This window comes from Lissotriton vulgaris, chromosome 1_1, assembly GCF_964263255.1.
Source record: "Lissotriton vulgaris chromosome 1_1, aLisVul1.2, whole genome shotgun sequence".
Taxonomy (NCBI): domain Eukaryota; kingdom Metazoa; phylum Chordata; class Amphibia; order Caudata; family Salamandridae; genus Lissotriton; species Lissotriton vulgaris.
Window position 1 is genome coordinate 435,370,114 of NC_141685.1, and position 22,134 is coordinate 435,392,247.

Consider the following 22,134-nt stretch of genomic DNA (forward strand, 5'->3'; position numbering starts at 1 on the left):
AACTTTTCAGTGGGACTAACCTGGTCCCTCTATCCAACTCTTGCCCCATTGTGGTCCACCTGAACTTGTGCTTTTCTCCTGATGTCGCATGCCCAAATAGTCGTGAGTGGCGCTTTGGGATTTTTGGTCTATTGTCACAAAATCTTTTCAAAATCCTAAACTCTGGTTCTACTGATTAAATTGTTGTAGCTATTGTATCAATTACATTTTTCTCTATCTTTCTAAATTAGTTTAGGGTTTTTCTTGTTGTGTAATTTCACTTTATTACAGTTTGAAGTGCTGCATTAATACTGTACATATTGCCTCTAAGTCATATCTGACTGCTCTGGTCAAGTCAGCAGAGGGTTGAGCACAGGTTGGGGTGTGCTTGTGCCTCACCCTGAAAAGTTTCACCCCCTTCTGCCGGAAATCCACAATCATGTGAGGTATATCTCTCATTTAACCACAGAGGTGAGGTTTTAATTCAAACACATAATTTTCCATGTATTTACCCCAAGAAAATAAGAGCGAAATGTGCATTATTTTTTTAATTTATTCAAGAGAATGTGCATTGCACTGTGTTTTACAAAACCAAAAGTTTAATGTCCCAGGTCATAGTGGGAGCAGAAGAAAGTAAACAGGACAATGTTTACTTTATGCTCTTAGCATTAGCTTTTCCACCTCTGAGGTCAGGGGTTACAAAGGCAGTGCCATATGTCACAAGGGGCAAGCCAGAGGTCGCAGCTGCAACCCCTGGCAACCACTAAATGATGGCCATTATAGGGCATTGAGTGGGAGAGCGTGGGAGAACATTGTCTAACTTTTAAACAAGAACTACCAGTCCATCAAGAAAAATGCAGCGTAAGGTAAGGCAGTTTAGTGTCACTTAAAAACTGGATAAGAGGTAATATGAGATGGAAGCATTACAATTGCTCAAAAACTATGAATATAAATATGTTTTATAATGGATACCTGAAGAAGATGTGTGTAATGATATTTAAAAAATGAAGACTAGTAGAAACTGCTGTAAGAAATATTGTATCATGTCTTCAAAATAGACAAAAATAACTTACCTAATTAAATTACATTGTTTACAATATTTACTTTGAAGCCCAGATTTCATATATCTGTAAAGCACACTGACGGGCAATAGAGGCAGCATGTCTGTATTGGTAGTGAACTGTACTGGTTCACAACAGTATTCCCTTTCTAGTGTGCAAATCATGGGCCTCATTATGATGCGGGTGGGACCAGAACCATCACCCTGTCGGTGGGGGTCAGAAAGACCGACCGCCATGGATCCGACAGACTCAATGAGTCAATCGGTCCATCGGAGGAACTTGTATCCTTACAACCGTGGCGGTGCCTGCTCAGGCACCGCCGTAGGGATTACAATGACCCTTACCGCCTGCCAATTCATGGCGGTTAACCTACCATGAAAAATCAGTCAGAAAGGCACACTGGGGACCCGTAGCGGGCCCCACTTCTCCTCTGGCCATCTGACATGGGCCCTCTGGGGCACCTATGGTGCCCCCTACTTATCCCTGCACTATGTGGTAGGCACCGCATGGTGCCTGCCACATAGAGCAGGGGTATGTACAGAGTGTATCCTCTGTACTGCAGCGTGTGCAGCAGCCCACAGCACACGCCCAATACAAAACATACAGATTGCGACGGTCTTGAAGGCGGTCGCATCCTATGTCATATGGCGGAACCGCCCACAGGCAGTCGGGCAGTCCCATTTCCAAAACGATGCCGGTCGGACCAAAGTCCGACCGCCATTATAATGAAGCCCTATATTTTTAGCTCGCTAATATTTATAAACACATACACCAATACAGCACTATAAGTCACCTACTGACATTTTTTAAAGTGATAGCCCTGTTTTAAGAACAATGCCTGTTCTTTACCAGTTAGAGGAGGTACCAGACAATTGCGCAGTTAAGCGAGCAAGGATTAAGATTATCAGAAACACTTCAAAGGTAATTTGATTGATTTTATGATCAGCAGGGTGAAGCAATGTTTTCAAAATTGAGAGATATTTGTATCAAAAATTTACTACGTAGAATATTTCTAAAATATATTTTTTTCAATTTTCTCAGCTTTTACAAAAGCATATACATCATTTGGTCTAAATACGTATTATTTGGATTTTATTATGCTAAAATGTAATGGGCTAATCAGTTAACATGTATTGTTTTCTATTTGCATTGTTCTGGTTATAAATATTCTGATAGGACAATTCACAAACTTTTTAACCTCTTTACATTGATGAGTATACCTCTGCTATCAAGACAACAATCCAGTTGAACTCCGGAAATCTTCACTGAGATACAAGGTGCAATATCATAAAAAATTAAAAATAAATGATTGAATAGATTAATTTCAATGCCTTTAGTAGCGAGGAATAGCACAAATCTTGTAAGGAAGTGGAGATAGTGTGAGTCCAAGTGTGAATTTAGAAACAATTAATTGAACATCCTTGGGTGCCTTAAAGCTGAACCTTTGGAGAAGAGTGGTGAAGTAGAGGAAGAGCTCCATTTTTGCCAACTGTTCTCCAAGACAGACACGGTTTCCTAAAAATAAGCAGACAAAATACAACTCAGCGAAAGATAAAAGTAGTGGCTAGGGAGATGGCAGCTTTATTCAACTGTGTTTATATATTCGACAATAATTCTGCTTCTATGATCACCACATGCATTGCTTACCATATAGTGTTAATTTTCATATATAATTATTCACAGTCCCATTCCCTATTACTGTTATGAAATGCATATGTTCATTAAATCTTTGTGAGCTGAAGAGTCATAATGGAAAAAATAACACAAAGGTATATGTCAGCGACCCAAGTGACAATCACATGATTTCAGTAATCCCATCCAGCCTTGACCCTCCTCCCAATGTATTAGCTTTTTGGACAGTTCAGGAGAAGAGGGTTTGCATGAAGTAGGAGAGGAGACACAATCAGGTAATCAAGAAACGTGTGTTATTTCACCAACTAATTATTCATGAAGGACACTACCATGGAAGTGTCAAATAGTCCAGGCCTAGGATGTAGCAGGTGATAACCCAATTTACAAAAAAAAATATTTTACAATAACTTTGTTATCTCTTAACATCTTATATAAGTTTAATAGAGCATTCTTTGACAAAAAGCAAAATGTTGGCTAATTGTAATTAGTTCTAACTCTGGGCGTAGTTTGCGTAGTAGCGCTAAGCATAGCTATGCGTAGCTACGCGAAGTGCACTTCACACTACGCAAGCTAAGCGAACGGTGTAGTGTGGTAGGGAAAATGCTGTTCGCACTGATTGCACAGTGCCGGATGCTTTCCGCACTGTGCAATCATTGCAAACGGCATCTTACACAGTGCAAGTGATAGTTTTCTGCCGCTCGAGTTGATTTGTACCCGAGCCGCAGCTTTCTCAACTCAGACTGGTAGTTTCTCATCACGAGCGGTCCAGAGTATACGCGACCACTCGCAATGAGAAACCTGACCTACCCGCATTGAGAATCTCGCTGGGAGGTTTATTTTCCACGCTTGAGATCGGCAACTTGATGTTGCTGATCGCGAACGAGGGAAAAGTCTCACCGGGATATTGATATTGCTCGCTGGCGGTCACTAACTTGACGTTGAGGACCGCGAGCAAGAGAAAAAATGCCCGCTATGCTACGCGTTTTTGCACTGTGCTACGAAAATTCACGTAGCGCATAGTAGCACAAACTACGCACGCTCTGCGAGCATAGCATAGTCCTATGCCCAGGGTTAATTAGTTCTAAAAACTATTTTTTTTAACTAACATGTTTGTATATATATGTATTCACTGAAAAAAACTAAGGTTAAAGTGGAGTTATACGTAAGTAACATGGTAGGATTTTAACTTGCATTAAAAAACCTTTGAAATTCACAGCAAAAAACTTTGCAGGGGGATAAATGCAGGTCTTCTAATAATCAAAAAAGTTTTAAACCCATAAAACCCACTGAAAATCACAAGTTATATGTAAACAACCCAAATATAACTTGCATCATCGTAGTTTTCAGCTATAATTAGTTTCATAATATGTGATGTCATAAGCAGTGCCTGAAAGCTGTGTATGTATACTTATGTAATCTACATATAACTAGTGGAATTCAGTGTTTTTTTTTCTCGGTAATATTAGAATTGCTACGTATAGCTTAATTTTTTTCTCTGTAAGAAATCTTTGTGATAATCCAAGAAGTCACTCCACCCTGGACTCCCCCAGGTGTTTAGTTTTCAGAAATGTCTGGGATTAGTAGGTTTCCCTCGGTAGCGGATGAGTCAGGGCCCAAAATCAGCAGCTACCTAAATTGTAATAAAACAAAAACATTGACTTTCCTGGGTGAAATATGATGTTTTCAGGTTGCGCTTTGGGGTGTTTTGTGTCATTGGCACTAAGCCCTGCGACACAGGTGGGGTGCTGTTTCTATCACGTGAGTTGTTGGAATGCACAATAGTAGAACATTTGTTATTATTAATTGGATTTCTCTACATTTTTACCTTCCAGATGTAAGCCAGTGTACAAGAAAGAAGGAGCTCTGCAAAAGGCCCTGCACAATTATTCACTGTTTCTAAACTCAATATTTTGTGTATGGTGCAGAAATACATATGTGTCCTTCATACTCATTTTTCATTGTTTACATTTCATCATAAAATTGCTATGTAGTCGGTACACAATATAAAATCACTCTTAGGCACAGCTCAGTTGGCGCTGGGTATCACATGTTTTTAAAGAATCTACAGACCTTTTATAACACTACGAACAGAAAGGTCAGTCCGACGTATATCAGCCATTGTGACAAAAGTTACAGATGAAAATGTTGTCCCAAATAGGTGTTTTTTCTTTATCAATTTTCCTTAATTTTATATTTCAATCTTTGAGAAATCCATGAGACATCTACATATATTAACCCTTGCTAAATTCAGAATGGTGCCTACATTTTTGAAATGTATAGCTTTCCAGGCTCACCCATGAGGGTTTGCACCTGTTTCCACCACAAAATCCAAGTAGGTTGAAATCACAAGAATTCGGAAAAATTAACTACCTTTCAGAAAAAAATGCAAAAACTGAAGTAAATAAAAGTGTTTTTTCATGCAACTGTACTTGTTCTGGAAAGCTGGATAGATGGTGATGCTAGTAGACCAAACCTTTTGTTTATTACATTTTTAGAAAGAAAATATGCTTTCTTATTCAGCTCCATCAAAATATATACAAAACCCCTGGGTACCTTTAGCATCCCATTATTGCTGGAAAAAGTACACACATTTTGGGTAAATACCTTATGTGGAAAAGTTATGAAGGCGTAGGCATGAAGTACCCCAAATAGCAAAAAAGGGGCTTAGTCTTTTAGCAGGGAAAGGCTTCGCAGCAAAAGAGTTAAAAAGAGGTTTAAATAGGTCGCAATTTATTAAAATAGAAAAATTTGGTTAATGTAGATTATGTTTTGCAAAAGTTATTTTTGCAAATGGGGTTTTGGGACACGATTTTATCACATGGAACATTAGGTCCTACTGGTGACTGCTTATACACAGTTCACTTCGCTTGTATCGCACTGTAATTAATTATTTGACACTTCGTGATAGATGTTTTGGCAACAATAATGTATTGCCATTATATTGTGAAGGCATGTGCTGTAGTTAGAAGACAGTATAGTCTGGAACTACTAAGGTAGGAGATTTATTTTTGTTTAGGTTTCAGAAAAAGCAATTATGTCCTTTACAGGCTTCATCCTCCCTCTCACTCCAAATCGTTCCCCGCTTGCACTCCAGACAACACACCAAAATTGTATAACCTCATTCTCTCTCACCATCCCAGATGCCCCCTGAGACACACAGATGCATGAAAAACACAGAATAGTACACAATGTTTTACCACTCACCACATAAACTAATAATTTCCATCTTACCAATCAAGAAAGGCAGAAAAGCGTCACGCTTCTTAAATTCGCCATTTTCCAGGAAATGTTCCGGGTTAAAGGTGTCAGGGGTTTTCCACTCATTCTTATCGTACAGAACCGATGCCATATTTGCCAGCACAGTAGTTCCCTGAAGATTGAATATACATGAGTTAATATACTGGCTTTAATTTTTCTTCAGAGGTGGAGAATATCTAATGAACTTTCTCTACTGCAGAACTTCAGTATATAGACAGAGGGGGAGATCTCTTTTTCTGAGAATGTTTGACAGTGGTAGGAAGAAAAAGGTGTACATTATAAACACCGAAGGCTTATTCAATTGGCTACTTCTAGTTACAAATTCTTGAGAGCTTGAGGACAGGTGGTAAGATTACAGTTTGCTGTGCAAAGACTTTTATGACTAGGACATGTCCTTTCAGCACCAAACACTGCAAATCAACAACCATTTATAACAATCCAGGTAGCCAAGCCTTTTGACTCTCTTATAAAAATATATAGCAAAAATGAACAATTATGATGGCCACTCTAGACAACAGAATACTGCACTTCGATTATCAGTATCCTGAGTGGAAATTGAAAAAGGCAGGTTTTATATCACTTCCTATGAAATTAGTATCCTCCTTTGAGCAAAATAGGGAGAATCTTAATTCTCTCAAAGCTCAATAGAAATCCAGACTTTTGTGGTGAAGTACCAGAGAGATTCGAAATGCACATTCAAAAAACTGGCAACCTGGAGTCTTTTTAATGACTAACATCAAATCTCTTCAAGGAGTACTACCTCTGCATACAGAAGTGCTTTTGTTACCAACCTGATTGTAAATGATCAGGCACGTATCACTGGGAATACAGCTACATACAAATCTACACCAGTGCCTCCTCCCCATGTATCATGAATGTCACATTTACCCCTAAATTACTGAAGCAAAAATTAAAAGGAGGATAGATGGATTTCCTGTCAAATAATTATTTTCGTAAAATATTAAATGTATAAAGGTATATGCCCTGTAGTCACTATATAACACTTTGACCAAGGATAGGAAGGATAAATATTCACCATATTATCTCAAAGTCTTCCAATAAACCCTATCCAAATCCAACATCTTTTCCACATCCAAGCCAATGTCTCTAAAGCTGGGTAAACTCTCCACCCACAATAATACACAAAAATTATATTTTAATGAGGATACGCACCCCTTGGAAAATCCTCTCTAGTCTGCCCGTTTCATTTTGGTCAACAAGGTTTTAATATAGATGTGAGCATATTGCTGCTCACTGAGCATGAATTTAGAAAGAGCAATGGATCCTCTCCTTAGGGTTGCATTTCTATGTAGTATATAAAGCAAATGTGTTGACTAACACAAACACAGAAAGGGCTGAGATCTAGTTGGAGAGGACTTCAGGGTGCATTTTAGAATAATAAAAGTGGTGTATCCTGCATAATATAATAAGTGATCAACTTAGAAAAAAAATAAAAACTGATGTTGCGTCAATTAACCAAATAGCCTGGCATTGACAATCATATTTTTGATTCCTGTATGCAGGTTTGACCAGGGCTTTACCTTGTATGAAAGCATCCTAAGGCTACCAGTTGTTGGTCACAGTGACCTTGTAACATGATCAGTCTTTAAGCCAGTATTTGCTACTGCCATTGACCAACATCACTGAACATTGGAATGTCAAGTGACACCCAACTACCATTGAGCTACACTTTTGAGAATTCAATGCTAATTTTAGAGATAAGTGACAAAGCATGGCAGCCTCTGATCCTTAAGAAACAAAGTGATGGAATGACGCTTGAATTAATCTTATCCACTGGCAATGGCACGGTCAGCATTCCAGTCCTTCTTTAATAGCCCACTGTGCCTCTCTAGACAGAGACCTGCCATGTACCTCATGCTCACTGTGCCATTGGACTCAGGCTACAGCTCAGTGATGAGGCCAAAGAAGGCCAAACTTGATATGTGGTTACTTTTGATGCCACCTGGAAGAGACTAAGCATGGCAGTTTGGGCTGGTCTATTCCTATCAGAGCAGGAAGAAGATTGATTAGATATGGCTGGTCTGTGTCTAGAGAGTAATAGTGGTCTAAGAATAATGAAGTGGAATGTTGCTCTGAGTGAAGGACAGTGGCTGAGATTAGTTCAAGCATTCCTTCTGTTACTTTGTTGCTTGTTGCAACCGACAGACTCCATTTTTTGCGTGGTTACATTATTTCTCTGAGTTTTTAACCGACATGTGTCCTAAGACTTCTAATCACTTTTTTCAAATATAGAGTCAATTATTTACATTTGTTTTAAATAAAACAAATAAATAAATACTTTGCAATAATTAACTATTATACACTTGATTCAAATTGTTCCAATTAGTAACTGTATACACAAATGTAAATTTGTGCAAAACTTTAGGGGAGACTTAGTATCTCATTTCTTACTGCTTAAATGCCTCTATAATCTAATCCCATCATTATTCACTACAGTACTTATGATATCATCAATGTTAAAATGTATAAAACCACCCTAAAGAAGTCTAAAATTTGAGCATTAACCTCATTAGATGTGCAAAGAGAGCCTTATTGTCCTTTATAAAGTGCTACTGTGCTATAGGATTTTCTTATTAGTGCTTAGTGCATTAAAGTGCTAGTGCATCATAGTGCAAAGATATTCTCCGTGCAAAACATAGTTTCATCTGATTAATAATGATGATTCACAACTATTAAATCTTTTTATTTATGTTTTTATTAATTTTGTATTTTATGTGGGTGTTTTTTATTTATTAAAATAAACTTATTCATTTTGGGCATATATATTTTTTTTAAGCAAGAAGGTCACCGCCACCGCACCACTCGTCCCGGGTGCTGCCTCGCGGTGGTGAGCCGCAATATTTTCTTACACAGCTGCAGAAATTAAACAGCAGAAAAGGCCCACTCGTGGGTCAATACTGGGCAAGTTTTTATTTAGGCGGTCCCCCCTTCCCGGTGCTGACAGACGCGTTTCGGCGTAAAACGCCTTTCTCAATGTCAGTTTAATGAAGTTAAAAGTAAACTTAAATACATCCTATTGGTGCATGTGACCTAGACATTTACAACGAAATGCTAGCAATCGAAGAAGGGACTACACATAGAGATCTATGACAGCCATCTTTAAAGGTGCAAAAAAAGAGTGAATAAAGTAACAGTGAAAAAACTGAAATATGATACTCAACAAGATTACATTTTTCGGGTAATTCAATTTCAATGGTTGTAAATAATTTCGAATATTACTATAGATAGAAACAATTCATAAAATTGTCTAAACAACCATACACAACATTATTTCCTACACATTTTACATGTTATATATATATATATATATACACACCTACAACAAACCTCTAAAATCATGGAGAGAAGTCACGCACACTCCCAGTAAGTGGATGTTCCAAGTAAGGTTTATTAGGCACAAAACCCAACTTGTGTAACTGTAGATTTATATATATGTCTATATATCGCCACACTTCGCTTGCACTTCTCCTTGGTTTGGAAAAAACGGAAGACGAACCCAGATTTGGTGCAATTTTAGATGTTTATTTCCAGTGAGCCACCAATGCTGCCATGACGCGTTTCGGACAAACTCGGCCTTGATCACATGACGCGCCTTCAGAGCCAAAGTGAGATTTTAACCCCTTGGCCGCAGCGGTAATTCCACCGCGCTGGGGGGGGGGGGGCTGGGGGGGTTCTAGCGGGGCCGCTATGCTTGTGACGGAACCAATCCGTCACGAGCCACGGGCTCGCTGTGCTTATGACGGAGTGGTTCCGTCACGGCTCCACCCATTCACTAATTCGCCTGCACACGCGGGGAATCAGTGCCACGTGGGCGGAGCGGCCACAGCATGACGGAACCACTCCGTCATGAGCACAGCGCGACCGTGGCTCGTGACGGAGTGGTTCCGTCACTAGCACAGAAGGTGTTAAAGTGACAGTAACCAGCACACGCGGTGCAGCAAGTTAATGGGCATAGATAACATATTTAACAGGTAATCCCAATAGTCTATAATTGTGCAATATAACAGCAATAAATATAATTGCCATAATGTTAATATAAATACATATGAATGTAAAATACATTAAATATATGTATATATATATATATATATATATATATATATATATATATATATATATATATATATATATATATATATTTGCACTTTATATCAGACTATTCTTTTATTACATGTGCCGTTGTCATGGAGAATGACCAATGATTCCAGATTAACACTAATACCTCAAATTTTTGAATAACTAAGCCATGTTATGTTTGTACGTAACTTTGTACCATTCCAAAATGGCCGAACCATTAATAACGTATATTGAGAATGGGTCCTTGCTATAGTCCTCTTTTGAGTGCACTGAACTGCATGAGGAACTTTTGGCGCGTTGTTGCAATTAACTGATGTATTTAAATGAATGTTGTACCGTTTACCCGCTGACAGTGAGCAAGGGCGTTCACACCCGAAACGCGTCTGTTTGGCAGTTTGTTGCACCTCTGCACTTTATATGCAATAAAGGAAGAATATCCGAAGTAAGTCTGGCTTGGATTTATTCAACTGTGTCTGCGCACTGGGTTTGGTGCGAAAGGCGTCGCACTAACCTTCCGGTTGGAATTCATATATATATATATATATATATAATGATAAAAACATTTCAGCACCGGTTGGCATTTATTAAGAAAGAAATCATTCTTATAAAAGCCCACTGCTGTTATAAGTAAAGTCATTGATAAAATAAAGTACCTATATGACTATATGACTATATATATATATATATATATATATATATATATATATATATATATATATATATATATATATATATATATATATATATATATATATATATATATATATATATATATATATATATATATATATATATATATATATATATATATATATATATATATATATAAAATTCACTGCCAAACCCACAAGGTTGAAGCCACAAGCAAAGGGAAATTCAGGCTGATCACTCCCTACTCATCAGGGGCCAACAACCTCAGAGCTATGCTTAAAAAAAACTGGCATATCCTGCAAACGGATAATGTGCTGAAGGAAGATCTACCTGCTTATCCACTATTAACCTTCAGCAAAGCAAGGTCACTAGGAGACATGCTTGTCACTAGTCACCTGGAGAGACCTATATCGAAGACCAACACCCTTAAAGAACAGAAAGGGTTTTATCCCTGTGGTCGCTGCAAGGCCTGTGCGGGCAGTAAAAGGGTCCTATCGTATATGATATCTGAGACAGGGAAGAAAATATACATTAAAAAGTTTATCACCTGCAGCACCCAATATGCAGTCTATTACTTGCTCTGCCCCTGTGGCCTTCGCTACATTGGTAGCACAATCAAGGAACAGAAATTGAGGATATTAGAACATCTCAGGGCCATCGACAAGGCGGATCCCGCCTATCCGGTGGCCCGCCACTTTGCTAAGGTACACGGTCGGGACCGAAATAAACTGCAATATTTTGGTTTGGACATTGTCCCACCAAATGCCTGGGGCGGCGACCGCTTAAGACGACTCCGTAGATTGGAGTCGAGGTATATTATAGATCTCTCTACCAAGTATCCAAGGGGTCTTAATAGTGGGGAGGAAATGGCGTTCCATTTGGGAAAGTAAAGCTGTAATTTGAGAACAAATAGGAATGCCAACGTATTGGCTGCAACGTATGGAAAGCCAGATGCACCAATACGGAACTTACCATCAATGAATTTAAGCCTATCTCCGAGATGTCTGCTGTAAATTGTGATTTGTGATCTGTAATTTTTGATCAGAACACTTATTAGTTTGCCATGATCATGTATGTGAATTTGCCACTGAAGTTAAGATGTTTCTGTTTTTTCTATAACATTCGATTGATGAATTTTTAATCTTGAATTTGAATCAATTGATTTATTATAGGTATGGATTTGAACTGCCATATACATTAATTCTTTGAATGATGGAATTTGATTAACTTTTTATTGACTCGGTGCAATACATGTGTATCTTGTTATAGTGGAGTAATCATGACGGGATGGATTAACAGAGGACACTAGCTGATCCACAGCTTTATTATTGTTGAAAATTTAAACTTTTTTATATAAATACCCCCCTGTCCATGGACAATAGCCCATTGGTGGGCAGAATAAGTGCTTTGCACGTGCCTAATGGTCTTGTATATACATTCCAAGATGGCGCCCACCGTGACTCTAGGAGGGTTGAGTCCTTTGTTCATGCCTATGTTCATGAAAAACTTTATTAACATGTCAAATGTTGAAGTGTTACACACACTGACGAGGGCAGCACGCTGAAACGCGACTGTGCAAGTCCCCCGCAAATAAATAATTTGTTGTTACCACGACCTCCTTGAGTGCTGTGCATTTCTTTTGAATCAGAAAGAAAAGACTGAGCGCTATATATATATATATATATATATATATATATATATATATATATATATATATATATATATATATATATATATATATATATATATATATATATATATATATATACATACATATTCACTGAAAAAAACATAGGTTTCAGGGGTGTTTTAGTTAGCTGGACATTTCACTCAAACAAAACCATTGAAGTTCCTCCGTTATAGTCAGTTGTACTAACTGTAACTCTCGCGCCCGCAATCCACTGGTGATGAGGTGAAATCAAATTCAAAACAAGCTTTATTCGATTTTCAGGTTAAAATCATAAAAGCATATAATAACATTAAATACATATTTAAAAAGGAGCAAAATACAATCCATAGTATTCAGAATAAGCTTGATCAATAATTATAAAAAGCGTCCTATTTTAATGCATAAAATCTTATAAAAGAATAAATCATTAATATTTGATAATTTATCCAGCAAGGGTATAGTACAATGACTTTACATGGTGTTCCTGAATTTGATGACAAGTTTTAAGAAACTTGAAACTGCATAAATAACGTGATTGTCTTCTAACTGTTGTAGTTTCACGTATGATGGTCTATATGTGCGAATCCCCCGTGTTTTAAGGACGGGTAACAAAAAGACCTTTCTAGGTCTCTGATAAAACTTGCAGAACAACACACAGTGTATGTTCGATTGATTTGAGACGTCATCACAGGGACAAGTTAGGTTTTCCAATGACCAATCATTACAGATAGGGAAGGTGACCAGGCGGAAAAAAGTGCCTAATCTAAGGCGGGTCAACAACATACAGGTATAGGGACTTAGGCCCAGGGTAATATAGTGTTGTAGTCCCTCAAAATGAGTGATTTCCTGGTATCTGAGGACGGTGTTTTTCTTTTTCTCATTCCATCTGACAGTAACTAGATGGTCAGAAACCATCTTTTTCAATGAGGCTCTAGATATCCCCTCCATGCAAGATGGCTTGTCAAAGAACTCAGGGTGACCTAACTCTGTGAGCATATTTCTCACATAAGATAGCCATCTAATATTGGCTTCCCCGTCAAGTGCGAGACAATCAGTAATCAGGTCTCTATTTAAAGTGGTTTCCCTGGTGACCCAGACCTTTTGCCACAGCAATATGGGGGAAATACTAATGGTGTCACAGATATATAGGATTCCTGCTTCAATGTGTGTCATGTAGGTTGATGTAAATTTAGACACGCCCAGTAGATGGCAAATACACTGGTTCTCACAACGTTGTAACATCTGGGCATTTTCTATCCCCCATAGTCCTGCACCATATGTGGCTGTAGATACACATTTTGCTTTATAAGTGTGTGTCAATTCCTTAACCGGTTTCCCGCCTATTTTAACGGCAACATTTCTCAGGGCACCCATGGTCCGTATAAAAGCTAATTTCCTGGCAGCTACCGCTGCGTGCCAACCCCCCCTCCTGTTTAAGGCTACGCCTAGATAGCAAAACCTATTGGTTGTGTCAATTCTTTGGCCATCTAGGAATATTGGGCAAGACGCCCTCTTTAACTCTGGGGCACAGGACATTGTGTATGTTTTAGCAATGTTCACTTTTAAGCCTCTGTCCTTCATAAAGGTAGTAAATTTGACCACGGCCCGCTGTAGTCCTTGTTTAGTCCGTGACATTATCGCTGCATCATCGGCGTATAATAATATTGGCACAGGTGTCCCATTTATAGAGGGGTAGTCATGTTGTGAGTCTCTTAACTATTGCCCGATGGAACTGACATACATGGTAAACAACAGGGGTGCTAATATGCACCCCTGTCTAACCCCCCTCAGAATAGGGAATTTGTCTGAACACTCCCCCTGGCGGCCAAACCTCACCCTAGCTCCTGCATCCTTGTATAGTTCTTTAATAAAAGTTAAAATTTGACCATCAATACCCATGTCAGAAAGTATTTTCCATAATAACTTGTGGTCAACACAGTCGAATGCGGAGCTTAAATCGACAAAAGTGATGTAAAGTTTTCCGCTCTTGGCCTGGCTGTATTTGGAAATGAGTAGGGCCAAATTCAAGCACTGTTGGACAGTCCCTTTCCCTGATCTAAAACCATACTGCAGGTTGGAAATAGCCTGATTTTCCTCCTCACAGATTTGAATCCTATTTAGGACTATTCTGCCTGCCACATTCATCAGTGCATCTAGGAGTGAAATTGGCCTGTAACAGGTGGGGTCGTTTCTATTGCCTTTTTTAAAGATTGGCACAACAATGGCGTCAGGCTAAGATGAGATGAACCTGCGTTGATTGGCCTTGTTTAACACATTCGTAAGCAAGGGGGCCCAAAAATCTATCTCTGCCTTATAAATGTCGATCGGGAAGTCATCTGGTGCTTTACCAGATGAGCTTTCTTTAATGGCTTTAATAACCTTGTGGTACCTGAAAGTTATATCTAGGGGAAATGGGCTGGAGTGGATAAGATCGCTAAAAGTATGCATACTATCATTTGGGGCGTTCATGCTATGTCCGCCGGTGGGTCTGTTATAATGTTATGATGAGGTCACATATTACATAATTCATGACATGCTCAGTGACATCACTGATGACATCTCAAATGACATCAGTGATGGCATCATCCACGTGACAAACAGATACACATCATCATACACAAGTATAACCTTTCATCACTCACTGAAAAATACAGAGTATCACATTTGAATCTAACTATAACACCCCTGAAATCTATGGTTTTTTCAGTGAATTTCTAAGGTTTTTTAAAGGTCAATATCTAACTACAATGTCCTTATAACCTACAGTGTTTTTTAAGTAAATTTTAAAAACACGTGTATACTTTTTATAGTAAAAGAAACTTAACAGTAGTGTTTTATAACTTAGAATTTTATGGTATTTATTTTTTGGTAATTTCCATCTGTATTTATCCATATTTTTTTTTAAATAATTGTATCTGTATTTACCCATACATATTTCGGGTTTTGTAAAAAAATGAATCTGAAATTAGCATATTTCCACATTTATTTTACTGATAAATATGCACTCATGGCTGAAAGACTGTCCGTTCTCACTCTTGTAAACACTCTTAGATGATAAATTATACACAACCTTCATATTAAAATGTGCACATTTCTTATACGAGCATATATATTGTTCTTTAAGGCTCTTTACTAAAAGTCTTTTATTATTTTTACCCTTTTACTTTTAGAACGACAGACCTATTGGCCTAGTACTCATCATTGACAGCATTTAGAATCACTAAAAAAATATCCCAATTTCCGTATTTATCCACACTTTAAAATAAATACAGAGAGGAAAATAAATACTTTTGTGTCTGTATTTATCTGTAAGAATCAGTAAAAACATAAAACAAGGAACCCTACTTATAATTTAAGAATGTTTTCAACTTAATTAGCAGTAATTAACATATGTGTGGTAAACGTATGACGCAGCACCTAGAATACCTGACTTCGAACAACAGCATTCACAGTTTGATTCCAAAGTCCATCAGCATCTTAGCCCACCACTATCTCACTGTAGGTAACACCTTGCTTAATCTTCCCAACGCCCCAAGCGCCGGCACACCTTTCCGGGTGTAGCTTTACGCTTTACAAATGCTAGCATTTTTTTAAATTAACAGCATAGTGATGACAAATATTGGCACGTTTTTTTTTTCTTCTATTGTGAACGATATTTTTTTTTAGGTCTTCTATTTAGATATTTTTAATCATGAGAATGCAAAGGACACAGTTTACCAGGTAACACTTTTTAAAATCTCCAACGTATGTAGATAATAAGGACCTTATACATCTTACTATGGAAATCGAAACCTTTACAGCTTCACAGTTTGTAACTTTTCCCAACATGTGCACAAGTAAAACAGTTAAAACGTGAGCACTAAATAGGCCGAGCCGCATCTTCCTTCCATAGACTACTAAACAACAAAAAATTATATAAACCAAACCGATTGTGCGATTAGTTTCGTTTTCGCGAGTTATTTCTGCGTCGCCAATCTGTGATGCAGGTTCCCTTTTCTAGCATCGGATTCTTGTTTTGCATCAACAAAACATATCCCGGAGTTGTAAGTTGTTTCATTATGGCATAGTAGATAGTTATAATTTATAGCTATTTGTCAATATTTAAACATTTATATCTAGAAAAAGTGTTATCTCTAATGTCAGCAGCTTTGTTTTCAGAAACATATAGATTACAACAAACATTGCTCCTTTTCTGACTCCTTTCAGCTTATATATTGTGACTTTCTATATTATAATATTGACACTGTACTTCAGAGGTGTTGGTGACCCGTCCGCACAAACTCTAAACATTTACAATTAACTTCACCACCTTCCAGTTTTTAGTGTGTTTTCCTCTAAGGATCATATACTGCTAATATGTATATTATAATTTTAACAGTTAAGCTGATCTCAGTGGAGTTCATGACCCGTCGGCACAAAGAGTGAAGATTTATAAGCAACGTCACCAGATTCTGGTTTTTAGTCTGTTCCCCCCTTTTAATCATATACAGTGAATAGTTATATTATAATCTTCCCAGTCATAATGATCTCAGAGGAGTTTATGACCCGTCGCCACGAAGATCAAACTTTTCGACTTCCTGGAGAAAAGAATCTCAGAAAATAATTACTGCTCGAAAGTATTTCGTTATGGATCTTCTGTTCAATAGATAACTTTATTTTCCTTTTCTTTTTACTGTAACAATGGTATCATTCGTTATATTGTAATAGATTGTCCTATTGTTACAGAAGAGGAATAGGAGATTCTTCGGCGCCATCTGTAATACAGCTTACAAAACATTAGAATGTACTTGATCAGATATTTTTTTCAGTGAGCATATTTTACGAAATTGCAGAATAAAAAAATATAGCTTTCATACAATAAGTGTTCCGACAGACACCTGTTAAAATTAAGCCTTTGTATAGGTATAGTGGCGCCCCCGCCCTTGGTACGGTTAACCAAGGGCGGGGGTGGATGTGGGGGAGGTAGTTATGTTGCTGTTTGAAACACAGAATATAGTAACGTGGACATCTGGAGCTACTAAGGTGATGTAGTACCACTGGGAGCACTTATAAAGCGGTCTATGGCATGGTATATGTTTTACCCGCGAATTTGCATGTTTTAATACGTTTTGCTGATGAGATTTTCGGGAGACATCTGTTGAAATAAGCCTCTGTATGGCTGTAGTGGCGCTTCTACGTTTGCTTGGGCTCTTTCTTTTATTGCGTAAAGTTAAGCAAGGGCGGGTGTTGAGGTGATGTAGTGGTACTGTGACTATTTATAAACCGTCTTATGGTATGGTGTATGTTTGAGTTGCAAAATTGCAGGTTTTAATAGCTTTTGCTGATGAGCGTTCACCTGTTGACATTAGGTCTATGTATGGCTATAGTGGCGGTAACGGGAGTCCTGGGGCTTGATTTTGTAAGGTTAAGCATTGGTATGGGTGGGGGTGGGTGTGACATATACTGCCTTAAAACTTGTAGTTATTTACACATATTCCACTGAGAAATTCATTCATTCACCAACACACCCATTCACACACTAACTCACTCATACAGCCCTTTCCAGATGCACTTTTGAATCCATACAACCAGCGAATCACCCACTCAGACATCTATTTAAAGAGTCACACCCCCACACAGACATTCAGGCACCCATACAGATACTCAGACATCAAATCAATAACCCATGTAGACACTCATGTAGCTACTCACCAACCCATGCAGCCGCTTACACACTAACTAAAAGACTAGTACAGACTTGCACACAGTTTAGTCACTAACCCATGTATTCAGTGAGACACGTTCAATTACTCACTTATACAGTCAGTCAAGCACCTACTAAATAATCCATTCAGGCACTTGTAAATCCACTCATTCTTCAATACACCTTGGCATAGATATATATGAAAAGTATTTAAACGTAACATAAACACACACTCCCTGGATGATGTCATGAGTGATGTCATTTGAAATGTCATCAGTGATGTCACTGACCATGTCATGCGTGATGTAATATGTGACATCATCAGCAGTGCATTGCGGGCGCGCAAGTTATAGTTAGCTCAACTAACTATAACTGGCGAATTTCTCTGGTTTTATATGAGTCAAATGTCCTACAAACTATAACGTCCCTGAAACCTAAATAAATTTAAAAAGTTAAACACTAAACACAGTATTTAATATTTCTTAAAATGTTGCTAAACAGCTTTCAAAATGACAGTGCTGCACTCTTAGAACACTTATTAGAATAACTTACAAGCTCATTCTTGGAGTCTCAGTCTTAATGCAATTATATATCAATGAACCCTCCCCAGTTTGTGAAAATAAACATTGGAACCACAGTACACATAGTGCTTTATGTTCTTTCTTTATATATGTTTAGTTCAACCTATCCTACTATGCCAGTGTACTACAAAACACATTTTAAAATGTTATTTTGAATTTCTTTACAATGTGCCTTCCATTGAAAGTGTGATTTATGATAATACATGTTGTTGCATAAAACACATTTTAAACATTAGCACATTACCCCCATCAAAACAAGTTTCTCAAGGCTTTGACAAACAAAACTGTAGTCTCAAGCAAGAAAATGTATACTAAATTCTTTAAGTCTTTCTAAAGAGTACTGTATCAATTAAAAAATTGTGGAAGATAAAAAAACGAGTAAATGAAATATGGACTTATATTGCCATCATTTATGCATAATATATATGATTACTTGCAATGCCGGATTGATCTTTTCAAATTTACCAGAAAAATAAAACTTCAGAAGTGGCACGCTCAAAAACAAAAAGACTTCCTAACTGGTGGTCCTAATATGAGACCCAATAAGACGGGTAAATGGAGTATTGCAGATATCTTTGCATTACAGATGCTCAATGAATTGGATCCTAAAGAAGCAGTGGTGGGAGACAAATATATGGATTTAGTCAACCTGGGCACTGAACTGGATCATTTGCTTTAAAAAAAAATCAACCTTTATGCCTACAGTACCATTTGATTAAATTGATACATTTGAAGTAGTAGTCACTGAAAACCTCAAAAAATTGGTGAAGAAAAATAAAATCTCATGGTATAAATGGAAGAGAGACAACTTAAGTATAAAAGAGAGCTGCTATAAAAAAATGTACAGACAATGGTATTGTGATTAGACCCTCAGACAAAGGGGGAAATGTTATCATTTTGTCTAAATAAGTGTACTCAAATGAAGGGTACAGGCAATTGAATGACTCAGATTGTTATGAAATGGTATCACAGAACGTGGTCACTATGTAAATGAACGATACTGGAAAAAACTATTGAGTTGGAAAGAACAAGAGCTACTAGAATGGGACAAGTATACGTTTTTACTATGCAAGCATCCTAAGATTCCAATTTTATAACTATTGCCTAAAATTCAAAAGAATGCTGCCAACCCCCCTGGAAGGCCAATTGTGTCCTCGATAGGTTCACTTTTGGAAAATACATCCAAATATGTAGATTTCTTTCTAAGGCCATTGGTAAATACATTGCCATCTCACATGCACAACACTAAGGATCTTCTCAATCGAAGAGATGGTATACCGTGGGAATCAGATTTCCTACTTATTACTATGGATGTTGGCAGTCTCTATACCTGCATCAGTCACGAGGTGGGTGCAAAGGCCTGCAGAGACTTTTTAAAGGCAAGATCCCTCTCATATCTTTTTTCATACAAAAAGGATCAAAATGATTGAGACCTGTCTTAATTAAAACTTTATGTTTGACAACAAATTCTTTAGACAAAAATAAGGGACAGACATGGAGCCTTGTTTCGCTCCCCGTTTGTTCCTTGGATGGTGGGAGAAGCAAGTGATTGGTCCAATGGAAGCCTTTAACACCAAGGTCGTCCTTAGGCTTCGTTTAATCTATATTCTTTTTATTATCTGGAAAGGTGAACGAGTTGAAGCACTGAGATTTGTGTCAGACCTCAATCGAAATGAATTGAATCTTAAATTCACTTGTGATATTAGTAAGACTCCTATCACTTTCTTAGATATCACTGTTGTAACTGAAGATAATGTGATAAAAACCTTTCTTCATAGAAAATGTACGGCAGGCAAAACTATACTTCATGCCAACAGTAATCATCCTAAAACACTCATTCAGAGCAACCCTTATGGGGAATTACACAGGGCAAGAAGGTACTGCAGTACGAAGAAGGTTTTTATCAATGAGAGAACAAGAATGCTGGAAAGATTGAGGGAGAGGGACTATCAGGAAACAACTTTACAGAGAGCCTTAACTAAGGCAAAGGGAAACCCAGAGACAACAGTTAGTCACTCCCAAGATTTCAGGAGAAAAATTGGAATACACTGAACCCATCAGATTCATTACTATATTCAATACCAGAGCTATAAAAGTCAGGAAAATACTAGTCAAATATTGGCCTGCGCTACTAAATGAGGAGAGTCTTCGGGATACACAGACTACATATCCCCAGATCACAAAGACAGGACACAAAATTTGAAAGATAGATTTCCCAATAATGTTGTAGAAAGCCATAGAACTTGGCTTACCAATCCCAGAATGGCTTCTTACCTTGTAAAAAATGCAAAGCATGTAGGAATAGCAAATCCATTAACAAGTACACATCACAACTCACTGATCAAGAAAAAAGCATAGAAAAGACCTTGTTATGTAATTTGTATTACACTATCTACATGCGTGTATGTCCCTATAATCGGTAATACAAAGGATGCACTATTAATCCTGTACAAAAGATGATATTGGGGCACATGAAGACAATCACACAAGAGGACAAATATTATCCAGTTGCTAGACACTTTGTAGTAGCTCATGACAAGTCTAGTGGGCTCCTGATGTTTTCTGCAATAGACAGAATCGGAACTCATATTATGGGAGGCGATATGGTAACTGCACTCAGGAGGTTGGAATCAAGGTATATCATTGAGTTAAATACTAAGATACCTATGGGTCTTAATACAGATGAGGTATTGAATGTTCATTTGGGATAGCTTACGCATCATGATGGTTTACACGATAAAAAAAATGTTGCTGCATGAAATACAAGATAAGATCGTGTATAGACTAAATTATCTGCTGTTTGACCATTTTAACTGTTTTTTAACTCATAGTTGTATTATTTTTTCTTTTTCTTTTCTCCTTTTGCTCTTTCACTCATGGACCTATGTTTCCTTTTTATATATTTGATGAGTCTAATCACTATCATCAAATGTGTTTTTCTTTTTTCATTCCTCTTTAATTTTTGTTCTTGGTTTATGTACTAAGTTACTTAACTCGTTCTGGACAGTTGCAGAATCGGGCGTATTTATAGTAATCAGAAATCAGATACTTGCTTCTTGCCGCAACTAACCATATGAAATTAGTTTTTATTTAAAATTAATTTATATACATTGGTTTGGTCTCATGTTAACATCAAGGGGTCAATGAGAAATAGGCCCACTGGGGCAGAATTATGGATATGTATTTATTCTACTAGACACTATTATTTCTGGTTTTGATGTGTTTATATAATTGACAATTTATTAAGATGGACAATCTAATAAGACTGATAATCTTCTTTTGCAATTAAGAAATTATTTGCTCCCTAGGGGAACCACTAGAAAGTAACTGCATCATGTATACTATTTCATATATAATTTTTAGATTTCATGGGGGCCTACACACATTATATAAAGTGTGTAACTTAACTGCAATTGTGGCAAAAATTATTTGATATGAGTAGGAATATTGTATTTACTTCATGTGTCATAAATTCTTAGACTTGTGTTTAGGCCAATGGCAAAATGACACACTCTAAGATGG

General features: G+C 37.5%; 1 protein-coding gene across 2 annotated transcripts in view; it reads right to left on the minus strand.

The window, feature by feature from the left end:
* Window positions 1-1,962: 1,962 nt before the first annotated feature.
* LOC147747313 (cytochrome P450 2J2-like) overlaps window positions 1,963-22,134 on the minus strand; it is a 350,337-nt gene continuing 330,165 nt past the window's right edge. For both annotated transcript variants that reach the window (XM_086953095.1, XM_086953104.1), the window contains 2 exons: window positions 5,904-6,042; window positions 1,963-2,555 (listed from right to left, as the gene is read on the minus strand). In XM_086953095.1, coding sequence (XP_086809221.1) covers window positions 2,374-2,555; window positions 5,904-6,042 — 321 coding nt within the window. In that variant the 3' untranslated portion in view covers window positions 1,963-2,373. The remainder of the gene's footprint in view (window positions 2,556-5,903; window positions 6,043-22,134) is intronic.